We start from the raw sequence: 22,694 nt of genomic DNA on the forward strand, positions 1-22,694 counted from the left end.
CTTGTCTGTTCACTTTTTGCCATTTGAATGCATGGCAACTTTCAAATGCTGGTGCACAAAGCCTTAGATTCCATTACATACATTGTCTTCAATATTTTCTAAAAAGCCACATTTCTTTTGAAGAACTTGCAATGGAAATGCCTACTGGCTTTTCAGCTATGGTTATTTACATTGACTGTTCATGGGATGGATTCTATAATGATGTAAAATAATGGTGCAAGTCCTGAAACCAGGATGAGTAATTGGGAGTTCACAAACTGCATAACATTGTGTAGGGCCATTCTGGGGCAGGCAAAATATTGATTATTCTGAAGGACCTACACAGGACTGTGTTATTCAGCTTGCAGAGTGACCTCATCAGGAAAATAGGCACTTAATGTTGGACCTCACAGGACACAATAAAATAAACAATATCTTACAATGTGAATGTGTCTCACTGATAAAATATAATTGAAAAATGTTACACATTGATGTGCCAGAAATGTACTATAATTAACCTTTGGGAAAGAGAACTGTGTATTGACTTTTTGTCTCAATTAATGTTGAAAAGCCACAGGGGATCTTTGGGATATAGATTTTCCAGTTTTCACAGGATGAAAGTAATGCATTCATTGCAAACCCCATGCAGAGTCTGAAGGAAACACTGCAGGCTGAAAAAACACACAATGTGTAATGTCAGGTTCTTCAGCCAACAAATCATTCCACCCATTAGTGCAAAACGCAAACGTAAGGCAAGAAACCACATTGCACTCTACTCAAACAAGGCTTGCATGAACTTCATTAGACTGGTTGTCTTTGAAATGAATGTGACCATTATGATCAATAAACATACTGGAGCTGCAGATCTGAACCCTTCTTCTCCACCCTGACCACACCCTTAGCAGCAGCTCTCAAGCGAACTGAATCCTCGGTCGCTGGAGGGTCCTTTATGGTTCCTTGGGATGGCTCGTCTCGTCACTCTGAGCTTCCTACCAGAGTCCCTCAACGCTCCATGTTAGAAGCGCATTGTAGCGTAGTGGTTAAGGTGAATGACTGGGACACACAAGGTCGGTGGTTCTAATCCCGGTGTAGCCACAATAAGAGCCGCACAGCCGTTGGGCCCTTGAGCAAGGCCCTTAACCCTGCATTGCTCCAGGGGAGGATTGTCTCCTGCTTAGTCTAATCAATTGTACGTCGCGCTGGATAAAAGCATCTGCCAAAATGCCAATAATGCCAGTAATGTTTGGCTGCCTCTTCTTCACTCTTTACATTTAATGTCAGGGGTCTGTCATTTCCTCCCATGATGTATTACACCACTATGCGGACAATACCCTCCTTTCCTCCATCTGACACTCAGGTCACACAGTGCATTCTGGCTTGTCTGAAGGACATCTCATGCTGCATGGTGATATGTCATCTCAAGCTCAACCTGGGAAATAGTGAAATGCACTTGATTTCCTCCACGCCCACCCCACTGCAAAACCTGCTATGACAAATGAAATAGCACAATAAACGTGTCATATTTTTACTGGAAAAACTATAGCAACCGCAGTAGGCCAAGATCCACTCCTTGATCCTTCTCATGGTTTACCTGGAGAAAAGTTCTGTTCACTTGCAATGTCCCTTTACTTCCATGGGCCTTAATACACACAACGCTTATAGAAATGACACACAATTTAAATATGTTAAAAGCTTACTTTTTAATAGCTTCAGAGCATTAAATGTATTCCTGGTGCGTACCACAAAGGAAATCAACCACAGCGGCTGAGTGCGAAATAGGCCGCCTGCAGAACTATAAAGAGCCTCAAGTTTTGTAGGTTTGTCTTTTTACAGGTCCACTGCTTTAAGAGCAAAGAAAATGGTCGTTTAATCAGTACATTACATTTTAGACATTTAGCAAATGCTCTTGTTCAGGGGGACTCGAGCCAAAATAGTTTGTTTGGCCAGCATTCATCTAGCATTCTCCTAGCAGCAGAAATCATCATTAACATGATTACAAAGCAATACTTTTTCAGGTTATCAATTTCAGGAAAGAAAATAAACCATCCTAGTGCTATTGGAGGTTTTCCAGCAGATTAAACCAATTACAGAAATATGTCTGTTAGAGGACATATAATATGCAAATAAGACCCAGAATGCCTAAAATTGCTATATACTGTAAAGACTAAATTACTGCCATCACTGAACATCTTTGTGAAGTTGCATCTTCCCCAAAGAAGGACATTTCACCTAAGCTGATGCAAAGCATACATTACACAATATCTGTTGGTTTCTTTATTTTCTCTGGACCTCTCAGGAGTTGACAGTTGGCTTTCAGGTTCATCAGCTTACCCTATTGTACACCAAAATCCCTACCTTAAAATGGTCCCCCTCCTACCTCTTAATCCACTCCTACCTGTCGCTTCAATGCCAATGATAACATTTGCACTCCTCCTTTTGAGGCACGAATGCAAACACTAATATAACTAGTTTATTTGGGCTCTTGGCCCCCAATGGCATGATTGGGCACCCTTGGTGTATATCATTACAATGCTGTAAGCACCTTGCGAATCGTACGACCCAGTGTTTGTGAAACAAATAATGCAGTGCATGGTGATATATATGTGCATGGTGCCATTGCATCTAGCGCAATTTCATAGAATAATTATGTTGGACTTCATACCAGAACTGGTTCACATGCTTTGTAGGAACATGGTTAAATGATCTTCAGTGGCTGAACAAGTAGCTATAGTTTGACAGGCAACTTCAGTACAGGCACCTCAACCTAGAAATGGACATTCTTTTCCATCCATTTTATTAAGGGCTTCAAAAAGGTCGGCCACATTATCATGTCTTGGCATATTGCATCATTAGGAGATGGGAGAGATGCCCACTCCTCAGCACTTTGACAAAGTGCCATTGATTACATTGCTCATCTAATGTACAGGACATCATTTCCGTAAATTATACAGATCTTCAATCTCTTTAGATAAAATGGAATGGAAAAGACTGGCAAGAATTAGAATAAAACACAGTCTGCACTCTTTCATCACAGGCTAAATGCATGCAACTTAATTAATATGTACCTTGAAGGGGTCAATCTGAATCATTAAGCAAAGAATGGTATTACCCTTTGTCTTCGATCAGATCATTCCAAAAAAATCCGATAACGCCACCTCTCTCCAGTATGGTTCAGTGTGACCACTGTGTTAACTCCCTTCTGTATGTGTGAATGTGAATCTTTCCAAGGGAGTGTCGCAAACAACAGGGAATTTATTTATAGAAGTGGAAACAGCATTTTCCTTTTGATGCCTAGGGGCATCAAAGCACAAAAAAGCGCAAACAAAAAACAGTTTCACATAACAGACTGTTGGAAGGGAAGCTCCAGGTCAACTGGTGTTCATCATTTTTAGTTCACAGGCACCCTATGGGTAACTAAATACAAGTATGAAACTGTTATAAAAAACATTTTCACACAGGAAAATGTAAGGAATGCCATGGAATCCTTGAGGCCAGACTACCCACCAATCTTAGAAAGAGGATTAGAAAGAGGTTTGTTTACTTAAAAGGAAACTGGACACTGAAAATATACAGACCTCCCTAACAGGTCCTTTGCCCCCAGTGACCCTGTTAGGGGACTGGGATTTAGAAAGACATGGACATTACAATCACGGTTTATCATTATCTTTACTATTCAATAGCCAATTCTAAAAGATAAGGAACCTTTTGAATGGTTTAAGAGAATGCCTCTTTAAAAAATTGCACAAACAAGTTATTGTACATGTTTGGCTTACATAAATAAACAAAAAGTCTAATATTTTGCAATGTCTTGCAGGCTCGTTTCCAGCAGCAATGATAACCTAGTTTAACTAACAAATAAATCAAATAAAAGCCCCCACTATGACTGGTATACCAAAACGCTTTTATAAATATGGAACCAAACAAATCAAGAGAAAAATTCATCAAAAATATAATGCTAGAATTTCTGAATATATAGAATAGAAAGAAATTCTCCCAAATTTCAATAAAATCAGGTTACCAAGGAGTACAAGACCAATTTTACCTATCTTTATCATCAAACACTTCATTGCACCATTGCAACCATCACGATAGGATCAAATTAGTTATACATTGAAGTTCACATTAAAATCCCTTTAACTCGGAAGCTTCCCGCTTTCGTGCCTGGGGTTACAATTCAAAATCACCCATGCATAAGATGCGGTCTTGCTTTTCCCTATGTAAGGTTGCAGTTACAGGTAGGCGTCTCTGTGCAGATCAACGTAACACATATAGTGCTAATGTAGCCAGAGCTAGCTCAATAGAAACCACAAAAATATCATACGGTACTACATTTCATAAATGCACAAATCAAACTGAGACCTTGAACAGGACTGTGACACATAAGTAGGAAGCCCACAATATTCAGCCCGAGCCAATTTGCTCGTCAAGTCAGTGGGTTAACAGCTCCACAACACTGAAAATAAATAACAAGCTAGTGAGTTAGCAAGCCAATATCAGTGCAAGTGAAACAAAGTTCCATACCAGATAATCCATGTACTGCGTTAGTAGATTGTCGATTTCTTCCAAAAGATGAAGTTGTACTGGCAAAGTGGATTCTTTTTTGAATAGTTTGTGAATAACGGATGCATTCAAATGCTGTATTGATTACACGGTGCTTTGTATTCCCCGCCTTCCAAGTGGACAATATAAAGTCTATATAATAATTCCTTGTGCTTCTGGTTTCGATATGCCTGCAATCTTGATTATGTAACTGTACTGCACCCCTGCCAGTTATAATCTTCTTGCCATTTTAGCGCGGGTGTTTTTAGGCTTCAATTTACTTTGATCACGAAAATTCCGTGTTTGGTTAAACAAAATAGCCACAATCTTACAGGAACTATGAAAACCCCCTTTTCTTTTGCGTCGCGCAGTCATCTGATCAAGCACGTGGTAAACTACGCAACTCCATCAGCTGTGAAGCCATAGTGAATGAAACACTTGACACGTGAGCAGGGTACATGCTACTGCTTTATTTTGATAGCTTCCTTCTTGATGACCGGGGGAAACTTCACGTGTACAATATGTTGTACATATGACTACGTTGTATCTTTTTTATATTTATTTAATTAGATAAAGTCTTAACGAATTTGTATAATACATTAGATAAACCTCAGAACGTGGAAGTTTGAAAACCTGAAGCAGCAATTGTAGGCTAATATCAAGTTAAATAGGTTAGCTAACGTTAGCAGTTAGCTATGTAACTAAACCAACTAACGCTAGCGTAGGCTACTTCACGTTTAGCCCATCAGAATTCTTAAACGCCGTTAGATTTCGTTTGTTGACCATTTTTAACCATTTTAAGTATAAATGCGTTGATAATGTCATTTTCGCAAGCCACATACTTTCTCACAATAAATGTACTTCAGGCTACAATCCGCCAGTTGAAGCATCTACAAGCGCATTTACCTAGCTAAGTATATTAGCGAAGAGAACCACAGCGTCGATTTTAGTTACTAATTGATCAAGTAAAAGTGATCACTGTTAACTCTCTTTACCTGGCTTCTTCCATCTGAATTGTTTGGTTTCATTTTTACATTTATATAAACAGGGCAGGACAATGAGAACCAAGTTATCATACATTTTCACCCGGTGAACGAAACAAATCAGTACAGGGCATCAAACAAATAAACGTAAAACAAATATAACAAAAGATATGCGTGCAGTTTTATATACAATACATTTATAAAAACGTATAACAATATTTCAAAGATAAAACAATACACATTTGAAAGTAAGTTAACCTAAATATGAAATATACACGGTGATTATGAACAACTTATAGCCTATACTTGGCTCAGAATGTTTGACTGCGTGAGTTTTATAATAATTTTATGAAGTTATAGCCTACCACAGTAATGTTTCAAAGTGTAAATGTGACATAGTTCAACATTATGAGTTCAAATGGGTAGTAGGTATATATAGTATAGAATGCAATGCCTCATGAAACCAGAACAGGAGTGACCAAGCCTGGGGCGTATTTCAAGAAGCAGGATTAGTGAGTTAGCTGGATAACTTGCACTGAATGAAACCCTGAACCCTCCCAAATCTGGATTGATTGAACATGGATTGAAGTAAAAAGAGCTGTTCTGGGTTTTACTCAGACCAGTGTTTACAGCTAACTCAGTAATCCTTCATGGAATATCCCTTGATCTGGGAGCTACGTGATTTGCTTTCACCTAAATCAGGGATGGGCCTGGGAGGCCATTATCCATTTCTGCATTTCAGACCAATTTCTGCTCTTAATTATTTAATTAGCCCAATCATTTACATGGTCTGTCATTTTTAACCACATTCAGTGATGTAAACATGGTGCATATGGCTAATAGGGGTGACAGTTATTAAAACAAATTAGGTGAGTTAATCAACTGATTTAATTGATCGATTGAATGCAGAGCAACAACAAAAACCAGAACCGGGGGCCTGTATCACAAAAGTACTTACACATTAAATCAAGTCTGCCTCTGCTCTAGAACACAACCACAAGATGGCACTCTTTGTCTATTTATAGCATAGACTGCGATTCATGGTCATTATTTTGATAAACGGGCCTTAATTGATCAAATTATAGATTTAGGTGGATCAATAGGTTCCTAAGTGTAGCCATTTGGTAAATAGAATTCATACAAAACCATTGGTAACAACCCAAACCTGTATTGTGTTCATAAGTTTAAGGGAAGGAAAATATTAAACATGTGTTCAACATGTGTTCAGCAACCCAGAGTTTTTTGTTACCTCTTTTTATGTCATTGTAATATATAGCACATTAAGTAAAATGTGAATTTGGGACTTTTATTCTTCATTGCACTCCTTGCTAATTCTGACAATGAGTTTTGAGAGGGTAGATAAACCCTATGAACATGAAAAACACCTCATTAACAAAACTGTACAGTTTGTTAAAATGATCTGATTGTGGTTGGAAACCATCATACAAAGTGCACAGTGCTCTGTTATTTATATCTGTCCGTTTATTGTATAGCAGGGGTGGCCAGCCCAAGTGTGAGCATGAAATGGATCTTCTGGGGTTTTGTTTGTTTGTTTGTTTGTTTGTTTGTTGTCATCAATTAAAGCAGTCCATTACACAGTTAACTCGCATCATCTAGTTTCATGGGTCTTAGTGGTTATTGTATTGAGGTGAAAACAAAAAAATAGCATAGCATGCAGCTCCCAGGACCAAGGTGGACCACTCCAGCTTTAAAGGATGACTTTGGAATTCCTGGTGTATTTCGAAGGCGAGCTACATTGTTACTATAGCCAAGGCCTAATTCAATTTAAACGTCCCAATCCACCTCCGTAATCCACAATTAGGATAATTTAGGACCCATCCTAAAACTGTGGTCGATTGGTGGTGTCTGTTTGACCGTTCAGCGTGGCTCCTCCTTCGATTATTTCAGGCTGATTGCTTGTGGCAAATGCTGGTGCAGTATTAGAAGAGCGACTCTGCTGCTGCGCGAAAAGGGGGATTGCAAGGGCTGTATCCTAACTTCAGATTAAACGGGTTGAAATTGATCCGACTTTTACAGATATTAACACGAGGACGAGATGCTTTAAACGCGGTATTGAGACCCAATGCATGGTGATATGCCTTCGGATACTCACGGACGATGAGAAAATAACCAGAGGAGCCACTGTACAAAGTAATTAGCTAGCTAGTTGTGTGAGTTCAGTTCGAGCGCTAGCTAGTCACTGTATTCAATTTGAGAAACCGCTCTTGTCCCGAATTATGGCGCTAAGGGCGAGGGCTTTGTATGACTTTAATTCAGAAAATCCTGGGGAAATATCAGTGAAGGAAAACGAAATTGTGACCCTTTATTGCGAACAAGACGTTGACGGATGGTTGGAGGGGGCGAACAGTAGAGGGGAACGGGGGCTCTTCCCTGCCTCCTACGTGGAAATTCTCAAGAATGACACCGTCTCTTCGTATAATAACAACAGCACATATGGGGATGGATCCCAAAATTCCAGGTATGCCAACGTCCCATCAGGTGGCTATGACGCCCCATACACGACTCAGGATAATGTAACAAAAGCGCCTACTTCAAATTTTCCGACTTTCCCCGTTACTGCTCAACAGCAGCTAAATTATCAAGTGAGCCAAGGGAGTGACGACGATTGGGACGACGACTGGGATGACAGTTCAACTGTTGCGGACGAACCCGGTGTTGTTGGAGGGAGTTATCAGGATTATGGCAATGGACCTTCTACCTACAGAGTATCCACTTCAATGCCTCGAGGAGGGGCCGCGCAACAAGCTAAGAGTTCGGCCACTGTCAGTAGAAACCTTAATAGGTTTTCAACCTTTGTAAAATCCGGTGGCGAGGCTTTTGTGCTGGGGGAAGCCTCTGGCTTTGTGAAAGATGGAGACAAGATCTGCGTTGTGATGGGTCAATATGGTCCAGAGTGGCAGGAGAACCCCTATCCCTTTTCCTGCTACATCGATGACCCCACCAAACAAACTAAATTCAAAGGCATGAAAAGTTACATGTCTTACAAATTGACGCCTTCTCACACGCAGAGCCAGGTCAATCGAAGATATAAACATTTTGATTGGCTGTATGCCAGGTTAGTGGAGAAGTTCCCCGTTATTTCGGTTCCACACTTACCTGAAAAGCAAGCCACTGGCAGGTTTGAGGAAGATTTCATTTCCAAAAGAAGGAAAGGCCTGATATGGTGGATGAATCATATGACTAGCCATCCAGTCTTGGCTCGATGTGATGTTTTTCAGCACTTCCTCGTTTGCAGTAGTACTGATGAAAAGGCCTGGAAACAGGGAAAAAGAAAGGCAGAGAAGGATGACATGGTGGGTGCAAATTTTTTCCTTACCATCAGCACTCCGGCAGCCCCACTAGACTTACAAGACGTTGAGAGCAAAATTGATGCTTTCAAAGCTTTTACAAAAAAGATGGACGACAGCGCGCTGCACGTCAACGCAACAGTAAACGAATTTGCCAGAAAGCAGATAACGGGATTTAAGAAGGAGTACCAGAAAGTTGGACAGTCTTTTAGAGTCCTAAGCCAAGTGTTTGAGCTGGACCAACAAGCTTACTCTGCAGGTTTAAACCATGCGATCGCATACACAGGGGAAGCTTATGATGCAATTGGAGACTATTTCGCTGATCAACCCAGGCAGGATCTTTACCCTATAATGGACCTTTTGGCTATTTACCAGGGCCACCTGGCTAACTATCCAGATATCATCCATGTTCAGAAAGGTAAATTGCATTATCCTCACTTCCTTTATTGAAGACCGCTAGTGTTTTTGCTTGGCAAAAATATGACCACAATTTTTTTCTAAATAAGTGACGCCTGCTGCAGATAATTATTTCAGCCTAGACAAGGCTACGGAAAACTACCAGAAGCGTAATTGTATGATGTGTTTGTGTCTGTGCACTTGTATGTTACCTGCAAATGTGTGTCTCTGTGCATGCGTAAAGGTGTTACTTGCAAAGTGTTTGACTGTGTGCATGTGTTGTATTGTGTGCATGTTACCTGCAAAGTGTGTGTGCATGTTACCTGCAAAGTGTGTGTGCATGTTATCTGCAAACTGTGTGTGGTCAGGGGTGGGAGGCAGTATGTGTGTTACCTGCCATATATAAATAACAGCAGAGCCGCAAGGCATGACAATCACCTCAACATACATCCTTTTGATAAATGACTCAAAATTGCATGTAGTTTTATTACAATTTTGTATTTGCAGATGCTATCTGTTGACAATTCATGCAACTGGACATCATGCAAAATGTGGAAGTAAATGCTCCCTCTACAACATGATTGTGCAGGAGTGCACCACACATCAAAGTGGCCTTCTCAGCAGTGTGTTGAACCAGCAGTAAACATTGTAGGGAATGATATTGTTGTTGAAAATAAGATGTCAAATTGAGTGTTTATTCATATAGCATATAGCATAAAGAGATGCACATAATGATGTATGCATATAGTAACAAACTGCTACTCTGATGCAGCTTTTGTAGTGGCAGTTGTATGGAATTTGCATTCCAGTGGTGAATATTTCCTTTGATGCACAAACCTTCTGAAACTGGAAAAGTGCATGTGTGTAACATGTCTTGATCAATAATGTTACTTTTAAGTGGGCTACATCAGAGCAATTGTTGAATAGGGAGTAGGCTCTGCCATTAAGAACAGTGTCCACACCATTAAAGGCTTGTGAGTCCTTCCACATGAGTGCAGTGTATACAAGTGTACACGCTAATCCTAAATGCTATGAAATTACTGGACATGTACCGCTTTCTTTTAAGTTAGTCTAAGTTCCATGTAGAGTATCCATCCGTTTAGCACTTTTTTGTAATTTGTTTTTGTCATGATAAGAGTACAGCCATTTGATTAATTTATCTCACTGATTGGAGAGTTTAGTGTGTAAGGTCGGGGTCCTGCGTAGTTTAGTATTAGAGTAGCTGGGGCACATGTCCGACTAACTAAAACTCTCAATCCCTCAGTTCCAGTTGGCCAATTATGTGAATCAAGTGAAACTTGCAGCCACAATCACTTCTGCCATAATTATAGACAGCGGGGTGAGTCACATCCTGAGAATAAGTACATTAGATGGACCTTCTAACCACAATACAGTTTATGTGTTAAATTCTCTATTTTCTGAAAGCTGTTTACCCCCAGAGCTAGCAGCCCATGTATTTTCTAACTTTTTCAAATCTCTAGTTTGAATCGAGTCATTTTCACAAAAAATAGCCTATCGTGTGACATGCCAGCCTTTATAAGCAGATCCTAGTGTATGGCTGTACACTTTACAACCACCCACCACTTCCTAAGAAGAACTAAATTAGGGGACACATCTGGAGATGAGTGAGCCTGTTTATGATATGCATAATCTTATTGATATTTCTAGGTAATCTCTTGTCAATCATTGTTGCTGTCAATGTCGTACCAATTGACTGTATTTAGTCATAATACAAGAATGGAAATGCATGCAGCCGTATGCAAAAATTGGTAACACTTTAATGGAACCCTTTGACATAAGGCTGACCACACTGTCATACACATGACTAAACAGCTGATGTCAGTTCATGTCAAATGGCGTAACACAGTTTTTTGGTAAATGTTATAACCAATGTTATGTCACATGCCAAATTTAGGTAGCCTACTTGTGCTACCTGAAGCCAAAATCTTATGACATTAGTGGGGCAACATTAGCTCAGGAAGTGAGAGCAGTCGTCTGGCAGTTGCCTGTTCAATCCCCTGCCACGGGTGAGGCGAAGTGTCCCAGAGCAAGTGAGGGTGTGTGAATGAGAGGCATCAATTGTAAAGCTATAAATAGATGCAGTTGATTTACCTGAAGCCAATGTCTTATAACGCTTGTTATAACAAGTTATTCCAAGTGACAGTTAGCCTAATGATAAACAGTGTAACAATATTATGATCCATAAAGTTGTAGAAGCCATAACATGTTGCTAACCGCTTATGTTGCTTGCCATAAGTAGCTACACTAACTGCGCTATTTGAGTCCCAACTGTTTTAACAATATCATGACGGGAGCTACAGAACAACTTATGACACATTGACATGGCAGCATTTGTCATTCACCAGATGTATCATGATTACACCAATTATGATGCACATACACACATTGATACTGAAGTTGTATTTTAGAAGTTCTGCTGGTTCTTGACTGTAGGAGGGAGTGATACACATGTTCTCTAAAACATTGTCTGCTTGAATGTTCTTTACAAGCCTGGAGCAATATTGTATGTGACAGTCTCCAAGCACAGCATGAGTGTACCATTAGTCCACATGACTGGTACTGGCCCCAGCCTAGCAACAGAGGAATCATTTGTTGTCAAGGAGAACTTGTGGCCTGACGTTGTATGTTTATAAAATGGCATTAAAATATATATGTGTTTACCTTTTTTATGACCTGGTATAGAGGTCCAGAGAGCAAATCTGGTTTGAGTGCCACTGAATTTCTGACATGAATGAGGATTGAGGCTCCAAAAGGGGTTGCATAACTGTCACTGTACAGTTCAGTGTTAAATAATGCAATGAGTGCTGAGTGAGCACTGCGGTATAGTTTCTGCCTTGGAGACAATTCATGAAATTCAAGACCCCTTGTTTTCTTTCTAAACTTTTTTTTATGTGTGCTTACTATAAGCTTTTGTGCCTCACATGGGGGCATATCACAGCTGAATGTGATTTGAAGCAGCAGTATTTTTGCATTCTTCAGTCTGCCACGTATTTCACATCTTAAACGGAGTCAATCTCGCTTTCTGCTAACTGCAACCTAATCATATTACTCACTGTTATTGGTGTTTGTCAGCATGAGGACCAGAGTTGTACTGATGAAAGTCAGGGAAACCATAATGAAACTGAGATGTAAGAAAAAACATTCCAAGACATATAGGCTTATCAAAACCAACTGCTTGGAACATCAGTAAGAAGAGAAAGTTCAGTAATCGCAAAGTGCCTGTTAGGCAAAGGAAGACCTCTACAGATCTGTGACTGAAGAATTCTCACCAGAATGAATAAAAACCCTCAAACGCTTCAGAAACTCTCTCTTCTCTTCAGGAGGCAAGAGAGGATGTGTCAGTAACTGCTGTCTGCAGAAGATTTTTCAGTGTAAAGAAGCACTTAATTTGCTCAAGTTCAGCTTCCAATCATTTCAGATCAGTCTTTCACATTGTCGTGGAGAAATTTTAGCCCACTCTTCTCTGCAGAACCACTTTCTTTCAGACAAATTGGTTGGTGTTTGAGCATGTGCTGCTAATTTCAGGTTCTCCCATAGCATCTCTGTTGGGTTCAAGTGGACTTGCTTCTGTGTTTTGGATGTGGGCGGCCTGTAGCGTAGTGGTTAAGGTAAATGACTGGGACACGCAAGGTCGGTGGTTTTAATTCCGGTGTAGCCACAATAAGATCCGCACAGCCGTTGGGCCCTTGAGCAAGGCCCTTAACCCTGCATTGCTCCAGGGGAGGATTGTCTCCAGCTTGTCTAATCAACTGTACATCGTTCTGGATAAGAGCGTCTACCAAATGCCAATAATGTAATGTATAATGGATGACTGACTGTCTTTCTGCACAACCCAATTATGCTTCAGCTCAGACAGATGACCGGACATTCTCTCTCCACCTTTTCTGGTACAGTGAATTCATGATTCCTTCAGTAACGGCAATTTGTCCTCGAGGCAGTAAAACATCCCCACACCATCGTACTACCACCACCACGTTTGACTTGCTATGTTCGTACTGTTGTTATGACCTCTATCGTAAACTTTTGTTCGGTTTGCTATTGTTTCCTCTATTTCAAAATAAAGAGATGCATATAATGTCATTTGCATTGATCTAGGTCAACTAGCGCTGCAAACGTTTGCTTGTGGATTAGTGAATACTTCATTGACTTTTGTATTTGACCCGTTTTGTTTGTCCCAGTGTACTACTTGAAATTGACCCTTTTCCACCCACTGGCTTTGACATTTTTTGCCCCTACTGCCGTGCTGTGACTCCAATTATTGTCCAATAATTATGAGTGTTTCCAGCTGGATTGCATCCTTCCATCAGGACACTATTTGCTGTTTTTCTTTTATTATTTTTTAAGGCCATCATGGGTGGAGATTTAATCTCCATTAGTGGTAGGCTGCATGCCACTTTGTGAACGATAAACCTTAGAAGACTAGCCAGATTTACTTAGTATTGGTTTGGCAGATAGGACCTGAGTTAATCATCCATTTACCTATCCTTCTTCCTGTTATGGTAACACTGTCAAATCCTATTTTTACTTTGGGCCAGACATAATGGAACCTGTTTCATCCAAAAAGTTTCATCTGTCCATAGGACATTATCTCAAAAGGGGTTCATCCAGGTGCTTTTTTGCAAACATGAGATGACTGTTGATTTTTCTCTTGGTTAGCAGTGCTTTTCCGCCTTGCTACTCTGCCATGAATGCCATTTTTTGCACAATCTCTTTCTTTCTGTGCAGTACAGTACAGAACACTGACCTTAACTGAGGCTAGAAAGGCCTGCAGGTCTTTGGATGTTCTTCTGGGATCTGTAACATCCTTGGCAGGCTGGTCAAACATTCACCACTGTTCCAAGTCTGTGGTTCAGTGGAGTCCCAGCATCTTAAAAAGGCAGTTCAACTTTATTTCTCATCTATAATGGAATTTTCCTTTGATCGGTCATGCTGTGCTTGCAGATGTCAGATGGTGACTACCTCACTCTGATGGTAATCTTCAATAAGAGTGAAGTTTAGATTCAACAGGGTTGGCTGCAATCAAGCCAGGTGCTGTTTAGTCAGCTTGTATTTATTTTAGTCAGATGTATTTATCACTTATCTAAGGGGGCAGTTACTTTTTTATTGGTGATGTGGGGGTTTATTTTGTTTCATTAAATAAATGAAATAATAATTTAAATAGTTTACTCAGTTTTCCCTACATTTTGTCAAAAGATCTGAAACCATTCAGTGAGTCACATATAAAATGGAGGAAAAGTACTTTTTTCACTGCACTGTACAGTACTGTGCAAAAGTCTTAGGCACCTGTGCATTCTGTTCAGATAAGATTCTTTCAAAAATAATTCAATGAAAGGTCCTAAATAAACGTACTATACATTTTACACTACATTTTAGTAATTTGGCAGAATAGTTAAAAACTGAATCAAATCCATATTTTTTGTGACCACCCTTTGGTGTCACTTCTCTGAGATAGCTAACGCTGTCCTGCAGTTCTATAAGACAATCAGCAGGGAGGTTGTTCCAAGCATGTTGGAGAACCTGCCACAGACTTTGGTTGGCTCCTTGCTTCTGATCTCTGACAGCCTTGATCAAGTTTTTATGTAAAAAATAGTCAATTGCTTACAGTAATATGTTACTTTTTAAAATTAAATACAAAAATTGAGAAATTGGAAAATTAATATTTGGAAATCTCGAATGTGTTCTTTTATACTAACACACACAAAAATAAACATATATATAATAAAGTCTAGGGTGCCTAAGACTTGTGCACAGTACTGTACATTGGAAGCCACTAATCTGACTGCATTCTGAGATTGCGGTGTGTTAAACAGGTCAAAGGGTTGCATTGGAGTGCTGCTGTGTAATCCACATTACGTAATGGAAAATGCTCTTCTGGAGCAGAGCGGTCAGTGGGGTATGTTTGGCCTGAGTGATGGAGGTGTGTCCCTCGGGACTGCTCCAGCATGTAAACCCAAAGTGAATCATTTTCAGGGCGTGGTGTTTGGAAATGCCTACAACCATCAGCGTTTCCTTGTACCATCCCCCACTGAATTTAGTCATCTTCTTTTTTTAGATTTACGACTAGAGACATTCACTTTGTGGGTAATTAGCCTATTTTTCCCCCATCCAAGATTTCAAAGTTGATGAGGATTAATGGAACTTTTCTCCCCTAAATTTTCATAATTGGCAAGAGAATTTGGTGGAGTAACCCAACCACACCCCAGTTCATATCCATTGGAACACCAATGGCATCTACATCAGCCATTGGTCAAAACACAGACCTGCTTAAAATATTGTTTTAAAATGTTCATGTTTTAAAAAACATGAAACCAACTCAGAAGGATGGCAGCTTGTTTCCCAACATGTTATCATATCAAAATCTGAGTGACATGGACCATGTGGAAAATTGCTGTGTTAAAAAACAGCAGGAGGCCTGTGCTGTTTTGGAAGATTATTTTGAGATTATAATTTGCAATTATGAGAATATAACCAAGCATGTGTACACAAATGAGTGTACATGACCCTTAAAACAATGAAATGGGCAATGTGATTTGCCACTACTCTGGTCTGGGAGCCACAAACACATATTTTACTTACTGAAAATCAGTTCTCTATTCTTACATTTCCTATTCAGAACTGATGAAGGATACAGTTGTTGAACATTTTTTACACATTCAGTGCATTTCCTTGAAAGAACGTTTCTATAACAATGTTATGTTGTTTCAGTACATATTTTTTAATCGCAACAAGTTTATTTGCTTACATGGACAATTCAAGTGGCTGCATTCTATGAAAACAACAATATATCAGTCATTATCAAATTATTCATTGTAAAATGTTTTACATGCTAGGTTTAAATATCCAACAATATCTTCTTAGCAGGCATTTTCAGCCCTTCTCTCAATTTTCATTGTGTTCTCTAATTCATATGGATGGTATTTAAGCTAGGCATGCATTGCATATTCACGTTACCACTAAATATTGTGTTGACCTCAGGTCAACTGACTTATGAACTTATGAGCAGCAGGTGAGCATTTTTCACATTGTTCATTCATAGGCATGAGTACACTTTGCACCCCTAAAGTCTACTCTATGCAGTCCATCTCCTCAAAATGTTTTTGTCTGTAATATGTTACAGGTGAGGTTTGAAGGGTTTGTGTGTGGAAGTAGTAAGAACTGATGCTGATGGCAAACAAAATGAGTTTTTCTGCCCCACAGCAGACCTGAACCGCATGTATCTATTGTTCTGATTTGGATCACTCTTGTTTGAGTTTGGCTGACTTGTGGTCCTCTCTTGGCCCACAGGGGCACTGACTAAAGTGAAGGAGAGCCAGAAACACGTGGAGGAGGGCAAGATGGACGGCCCTCAGGCGGAGGGCATTAACGAGCGCTGCAACATCATATCCTTCGCCACGCTGGCCGAGATCCAGCACTTCCACCAGACCCGTGTGCGAGACTTCAAGGCACAGATGCAGCACTACCTGCAGGAGCAGATCGGATTCTTCCAGAAGATCACCGGCAAGCTGGAGGAGGCCTTGCAGAAGTACGACAATGCCTAAGACGAGGCCTGGTGCCTCAACCTCGTCCCCGATGCAATGCCTTTCAATCTTCACATAGACAGAGGGGATTAGCAAGCACTGCTTTAGCAATACAGGGGAGACATAGTGTGTCCTCTCATCCACCTACACTTTTATACCAATACTTACCAGTTTCTTCCTGGACACCATTTCCCGAAGGTGGAGAATTCAATCATCAAAATGAGATTTTTAAGTATTATATGTTTTAAGGTAACTGCAACAACATAGCCAATAAAGGCTTTCAACCTAGCAATGGTTATAGCTGAATATGTGGTTGGCATTTGTGCTCAACATATATTGGAAGTAAATAGCATGTACCATGAAAGCAAATTATAGCTTTGCTTACTCTACAAATGTAGCTTTTGTTATTAGCTTTATCACAGTGATTTTAAAGAAAAATGTTTGGAATTATGCGTTTCTCCAGCCTCCAAATGGATGCTCCGATTACTAGAAAGACACTTTTTAATCTTCATCACCGTTGATTGGCCTTCCACCTCTGCCTTGGATAGTCCCTCCAAATGCCCTCTGAATTTGAAAAGGAAATATTTCACGTTCCAAGCAGACCAGCTAATATCACCCTGTGCCTTGTAACCATATATTTAAGGTATCTTTTATAACTTCTCAAATATATATATATTTTGACTTTTGTTTTAGTGACTCCATTATACATTTCCATCTTGTTATATTGCATCAGAGTTGAATGAGGGCAATTCCCTGGCTATACAGAGCACTCTGGAAGGAACCCATTCACTGTTGACTTACACTGTCCACAGTGTTTGTAAGCTTCCCCCCTCTCGGCGAGGCACATCTAGCAAGAGGGGGGGAATTGCAGCATAAACACAAGTGCTCCACAGTATTGTGTGTTCGTCCCGTGGAATTCCAACGGTTAAGTTTGCGAAATCTGTCTGTGATCCAAGAAAGGAACATAACAAAAGAAGGGATACCAAGACTGAGGTGGGTTATGTTCCCCTTCCCATCAGCAGAGCAAACTCTTCATACCCTCAGTGCAAGAGCTCAAACACAGGCTAATGTGTTTATCTCGAGGGAACACTGCCATGGTTTCACTTCCTCAGACTATAGGCGTCTGAAGCCAGGTGCATGGCCATTCCAGTCAGGGATATCTTGTATTTTCTTTTTCAAACAATAATTACAATATTTGACTTCGCAGCTCGCCACTATTGTTTTATGTTTTATTATAATTCATAGTGCTGGAGATGTGAAATTTGTTTTAGTGTAGAAGCTGGAAAAACAAAACTAAGCAAAATAAACTCATCTTGTTCAAAGATTTCTCATAGCATTTTATTTTTATTGCCGCAATATTTTGCCACCTTATTTTCAAGCATCTTATTGCAGTGGTTCTCAAACTCTGTCCTGGGGACTCCTGCTGGCTTTCATTCCAACAACGATTCCTATCCCAGCATCTTAATAAACTGTTCATTGCTTTGAATTGCACACTTTCTGTTTTGAGGGATTATTTGCACTCTTAAACCATTTTATGTCAGAAATAGCTATGCACGCCATGAGGAATAGAAGTATCAAATTCACATTGTGGTATATTGCAAGTGATTGCATACAATGCAGTAAAACATTTTTTAATTGATCAAATGATAGAGTGAAGTGAATCAGATGAATAGTTTGGTACTTTAAACGACGTCTAGCCAAACCTGCAATGTGTTAAATTTAAGGAAATAAATTATGAATGACAGCCATAACTGTGCAAGAGATTGGCTGTAACAAAAAAAACCAGCATAAACGGGAACGCAGGTTTGAGAACAACTGGTTTATTGGATCAAAGCTGTATGTAGACAATGTCTCACCTTTCATAGATGTATTCCTCTTGTTTAAAATCCAGGCTTTTATCATTCGAATAGACTAGAAATAAATCTATATCATACAATTTATGCAGAAAATGGTTATAAAACAGGAACATAAAGGTTTTTTTTATTAGGCTATTTTTCATTGCACTATATCTTGTTTTATTTCATGATTTCTCTAACTTTAATATTCTTAGAATGTTCTACCCTCTAGTTTCAGGGGGTCTGATGAATCTTACTGAGCATTTCATGGAATACATAAACACAGTGTGCTGCACTTAACTCGACTGTGTCTGACCGTATGTCCAGTCTGTCCATGGTCCTCTGAAGAGTGCTGTATGTTGGCATGATGGCAGTTACAGCAGACAAACTGTGCACCAGTGTTTTGTGACCACTCTGTGCAGTTTGAGGAAGCAGACACGGAGGGTGGACAAATATGTTGTTAAATGTTATAAATAAGTGTACCTGGTCTTGTTTGCGGCTTTTCTTTTATTTTTTTATTTTTTTACAGCTGTTGATCACTGCGGAATTTTTCCAGTCGAAGTCTTTTAGCTCTAACATGAATTAGCTCATGCAACAGAGACTATTTAGCATGTCCACCGGTAAAAGACAGGCATCTATTAGACATCTATCCAGTTATGTTGTTCTCCGAGTGCGAAATAAATAAATGAACCACTTAACAGTTAACATTTGCTCATGGGACAGTAAGGCAAATTTAACAAAATCATACTGCATATGCTCTTGACTTTGCTACTTCAATCCACTAGCCCTCTAGTATTTATCAGCCACTTGTTCAGACAACAATTATTGGCATATCCTGTGTGAATTTTATGAACACAACAAGATGATGAGGGACAAGAGAAGCCATAAGCGATGTCAGAAGTTAAGATGGCGATGTTGCGTGTTCTGTGTCTGAAAGCAGCTCATAGCGAATTCTGATGATTCTGATGATGGCCTGGCTCGCAGGGGGATGTGGCATTTGGCCCATAAAGCCAGGGTCATGCGTGTCTGGCAATGGATGGCGTTATATGTTAAAAACTCATGTTACAACTGACCACACTGTTGTTGCACAAACCATTGGGAATTGGCTGCAGGCTTGCTTTTTTTACTCTGTGGAACTTCACTTTTAAGTAGACATCCAAACTGGCATTTAATGCCTTAGACTGTTGATGATGTCTTTAAGCAAAAAGTTGATAAGATCTTTTAAAAATCACATGAAAAATGTATGAACAGAACAAATACACAAACATTTCAATTTAAGAGGGCAACTGTTTCACACTGCCCTGTGATGGACTGGCGACCTGTCCAGGGTGTATTCCTGCCTTTCGCCCAATGTATGCTGGGATAGGCTCCAGCCCCCCTGCAACCCTGTTCAGGATAAGCGGGTTAAGATAATGGATGGATGGATGGAACTGTTTCACACTCATTTCTGCCACGGTATACATTAAGATATGAAAAGGTCATTTGAACGAATGATAGTAAGTATGTTTTGTCTGTCATGCCATTTAAGTCCGACTTTGAGAAGAGGGCTGTGCTTCTAGCCTCATGGCTTTCTGATACATGGAGTTTGGACCAGGCCTGGAACACTGCATGCAGTCTGTAAGAAGGGGCGCTTACATGTTTACATATGTTTTCTCTTATTTTTCATTGTGTAAATCATTGAGATGTAATGTAAGATGGCAGCTTGCAGTTTCAGCAGAGGGGGAATAGGTCTAAATTACATCTTGATCATATGACCAGCAAGACTGTGCAATGTTTCTGTGGGGCATTTTAGGTCTTTCACATTAATTCATAAAAGCGTGGGCCATTTGCCTGGAATGAAACGCACGGTTTCAGATGGCCTCTCCATCACTGCTGGAAAAATATCATTAACAGACTGTAAATAGACATTAATCCATCCTGTTTTATTCCTCACAAATAAAACTAAATGGCTTCTATTAATTGTATAGGGTCTGTGTGTGCAATGTCTGTCCTGACCCAACCTCGGATATGGTTTTATTCGTCCTTCGTGTAAATAAACCCCCTTGTGGCAAGTACCTTTGTGTTCTCCCTCGCTCTCTGCCATTTCCTCTCCAGCCTCATGCTTCCTCCACACAAAAGCATCTGCTTAGCAAGTAAATAATGTCACTTTTTTATTCTCCCCCTCACCACACCGTAGTTCTGTCCAGTGGAAACAATGTTCTTCAATCAAAACAGTCTCCTATGATTTAGTCTATTTCCATGGCATTATTTTTATTTATTTTTGTCTTTAAAGAAACAAAGTGAACAAAGAAAAGAATAGCACGTGTGTACCATGTGAAATAAATGTACTCAAATCAAAATGTTAAGTAATTTAAAAAAAAAACATACAGGGAATCACAGCAATTTTTATTACATTTGTTAGGAAATGGAGGTTTCATAGTAGTGTTGGGGTAATGTTTATACGGATTTTGGTATTTCAGCATAGGTTTGATATGTCCTGTTTGTTCAAATCTCACATTGTGTATTTGCGTCATGGAGATAGAAGGGTAATGAAAGGAAGTTGTTTCAGCAGCACATTTATTTAGCTGCCTGGGGTTATGTGATCTTATGACATGAGGGCAGCACGTCCTTAATAAATTAATCTGACATTATTTACAATGACACGGTTGTGCTGAGACTAAGCAGAGCGGCATTAGCAAGAGACTGTAAGAATGTGTCTGAGAATTATCAGATGGAATGCTTTCCAAGTCATTTGCAACAGCAGGGTACCAAATGTTTTTTCATGCAGCAAAGCTGCTGATGTCAGCTAGAAACAGGGAGTGTGGCCAGGATGAGTTCATTCAATGTGAAGTACTGCTCATTGTCTGAAAGAATTCTGCCAGGATTATTACAGCAGTAGGGCTGCAAAATCAGTGTCCAATATTGAATTGGATAATAAGGAATTCTAACAATAATCTAACAATAAATCAGATATTTGCATTTTCCAAGGTTTAGGAGAAAATGAATAAATGAATGGCAACTATTAGAGGAGAGATTGTCTGGATTTTTCTCATTTTCAATCATTCTGACCATGACATGCTTTAAGGAGGTTATGATTGTTGCTGCCAGTAGTTCTCACAATGTGTCTTTATGAATACTTGATGACCTTCCAGGAAGGCTACCACCATTTATGTAATCACTATTCACTTGGTGAGCACTTTATTAGGTAGACCTGTACACCAGCTTGTTAATGTAAATATTTAATCAGCCAATCATGTGGCAGCAACTAAATGCATAAAAGCATTCAGACGTGGTCAAGAAGTTCAGCTGTTTTTCAGACCAAATGTTAGAATGGGGAAGAAATGTGAGCTAGGTGACTTTGACCGTGGAATGATTGTTGGTGGCAGACAGGGTGGTTTGAGTATCTCAGAAACAGCTGGCCTACTGGGATTTTCATACACACTAGTCTCTAGAGTTTGCAGAGAATGGTGTGAAAACCAAAAAACATCCAGTGAGCAGCAGTTCTGCATGCAAAAACGTGTTGTTAATGACAGAGGAGAAAGACTGGTCAAAGCTGACAGGAAGGTGACAGTAACTCGAATAGCCACGCATTACAACCGTGGTATGCAGAAGAGCATCTCTGAAAACACAAGGCATCATAACTCTTAAGTGGATATGCTACAGCAGCAGAAGACTTAATAAGTCAAAAAAATAAGTCTAGTAAATACCTAATAAATTGCTCAGTGAGTGCATGTATTGCTCAAATTTAAAAGAATAAACCAATGGTTTTGATTCACAGACATTGGCTCAATGATTACTACAGTAAAGTTCTGTAAGGGATTTTTCTTCTGAATTTCATTTGTGAACACAATGTGGTCAAACCACCTACAGCCGAGCACGATCACATCAGCTGCTGCAACTTTGTGCTGGGAGCTAAAACTCTTCAACCTTTGAAAACAAACATGAATGTGGTTCTTAACATAAAAAGAAATGACTCAAAGGAGTGAACATAAGTGTCAAGTTTCAGGGAATTTTTTTTAAAAATTGGCACACACTCATAACAAATGATAAACAAAATTGCAGGCACAGAACACAAACTGCTACATGAAGTTGACTTGCTCTTGGTTAGTGGGTGACTCAGATGTTTGATTTAGTGAG

At 39.7% G+C, this 22,694-nt stretch overlaps 2 protein-coding genes across 4 annotated transcripts in view; one reads left to right on the plus strand and one right to left on the minus strand.

Moving 5' to 3' along the window:
- The window catches only part of arl15b (ADP-ribosylation factor-like 15b), a 98,115-nt gene extending 93,218 nt beyond the window's left edge, over nt 1-4,897 (minus strand). For all 3 annotated transcript variants that reach the window (XM_061263089.1, XM_061263088.1, XM_061263090.1), the window contains exon 1: nt 4,501-4,897. In XM_061263089.1, coding sequence (XP_061119073.1) covers nt 4,501-4,512 — 12 coding nt within the window. In that variant the 5' untranslated portion in view covers nt 4,513-4,897. The remainder of the gene's footprint in view (nt 1-4,500) is intronic.
- Nucleotides 4,898-7,454: 2,557 nt separating this feature from the next.
- Nucleotides 7,455-18,067, plus strand: LOC133142105 (sorting nexin-18-like). Its single transcript, XM_061263087.1, has 2 exons — nt 7,455-9,227; nt 16,511-18,067. Exons 1-2 carry the CDS (start codon nt 7,739-7,741, stop codon nt 16,762-16,764), a joined length of 1,743 nt encoding a protein of 580 aa, XP_061119071.1. The 5' UTR covers nt 7,455-7,738; the 3' UTR covers nt 16,765-18,067.
- Nucleotides 18,068-22,694: the final 4,627 nt, after the last annotated feature.

Source organism: Conger conger, chromosome 12 (assembly GCF_963514075.1).
Source record: "Conger conger chromosome 12, fConCon1.1, whole genome shotgun sequence".
Lineage (NCBI taxonomy): Eukaryota > Metazoa > Chordata > Actinopteri > Anguilliformes > Congridae > Conger > Conger conger.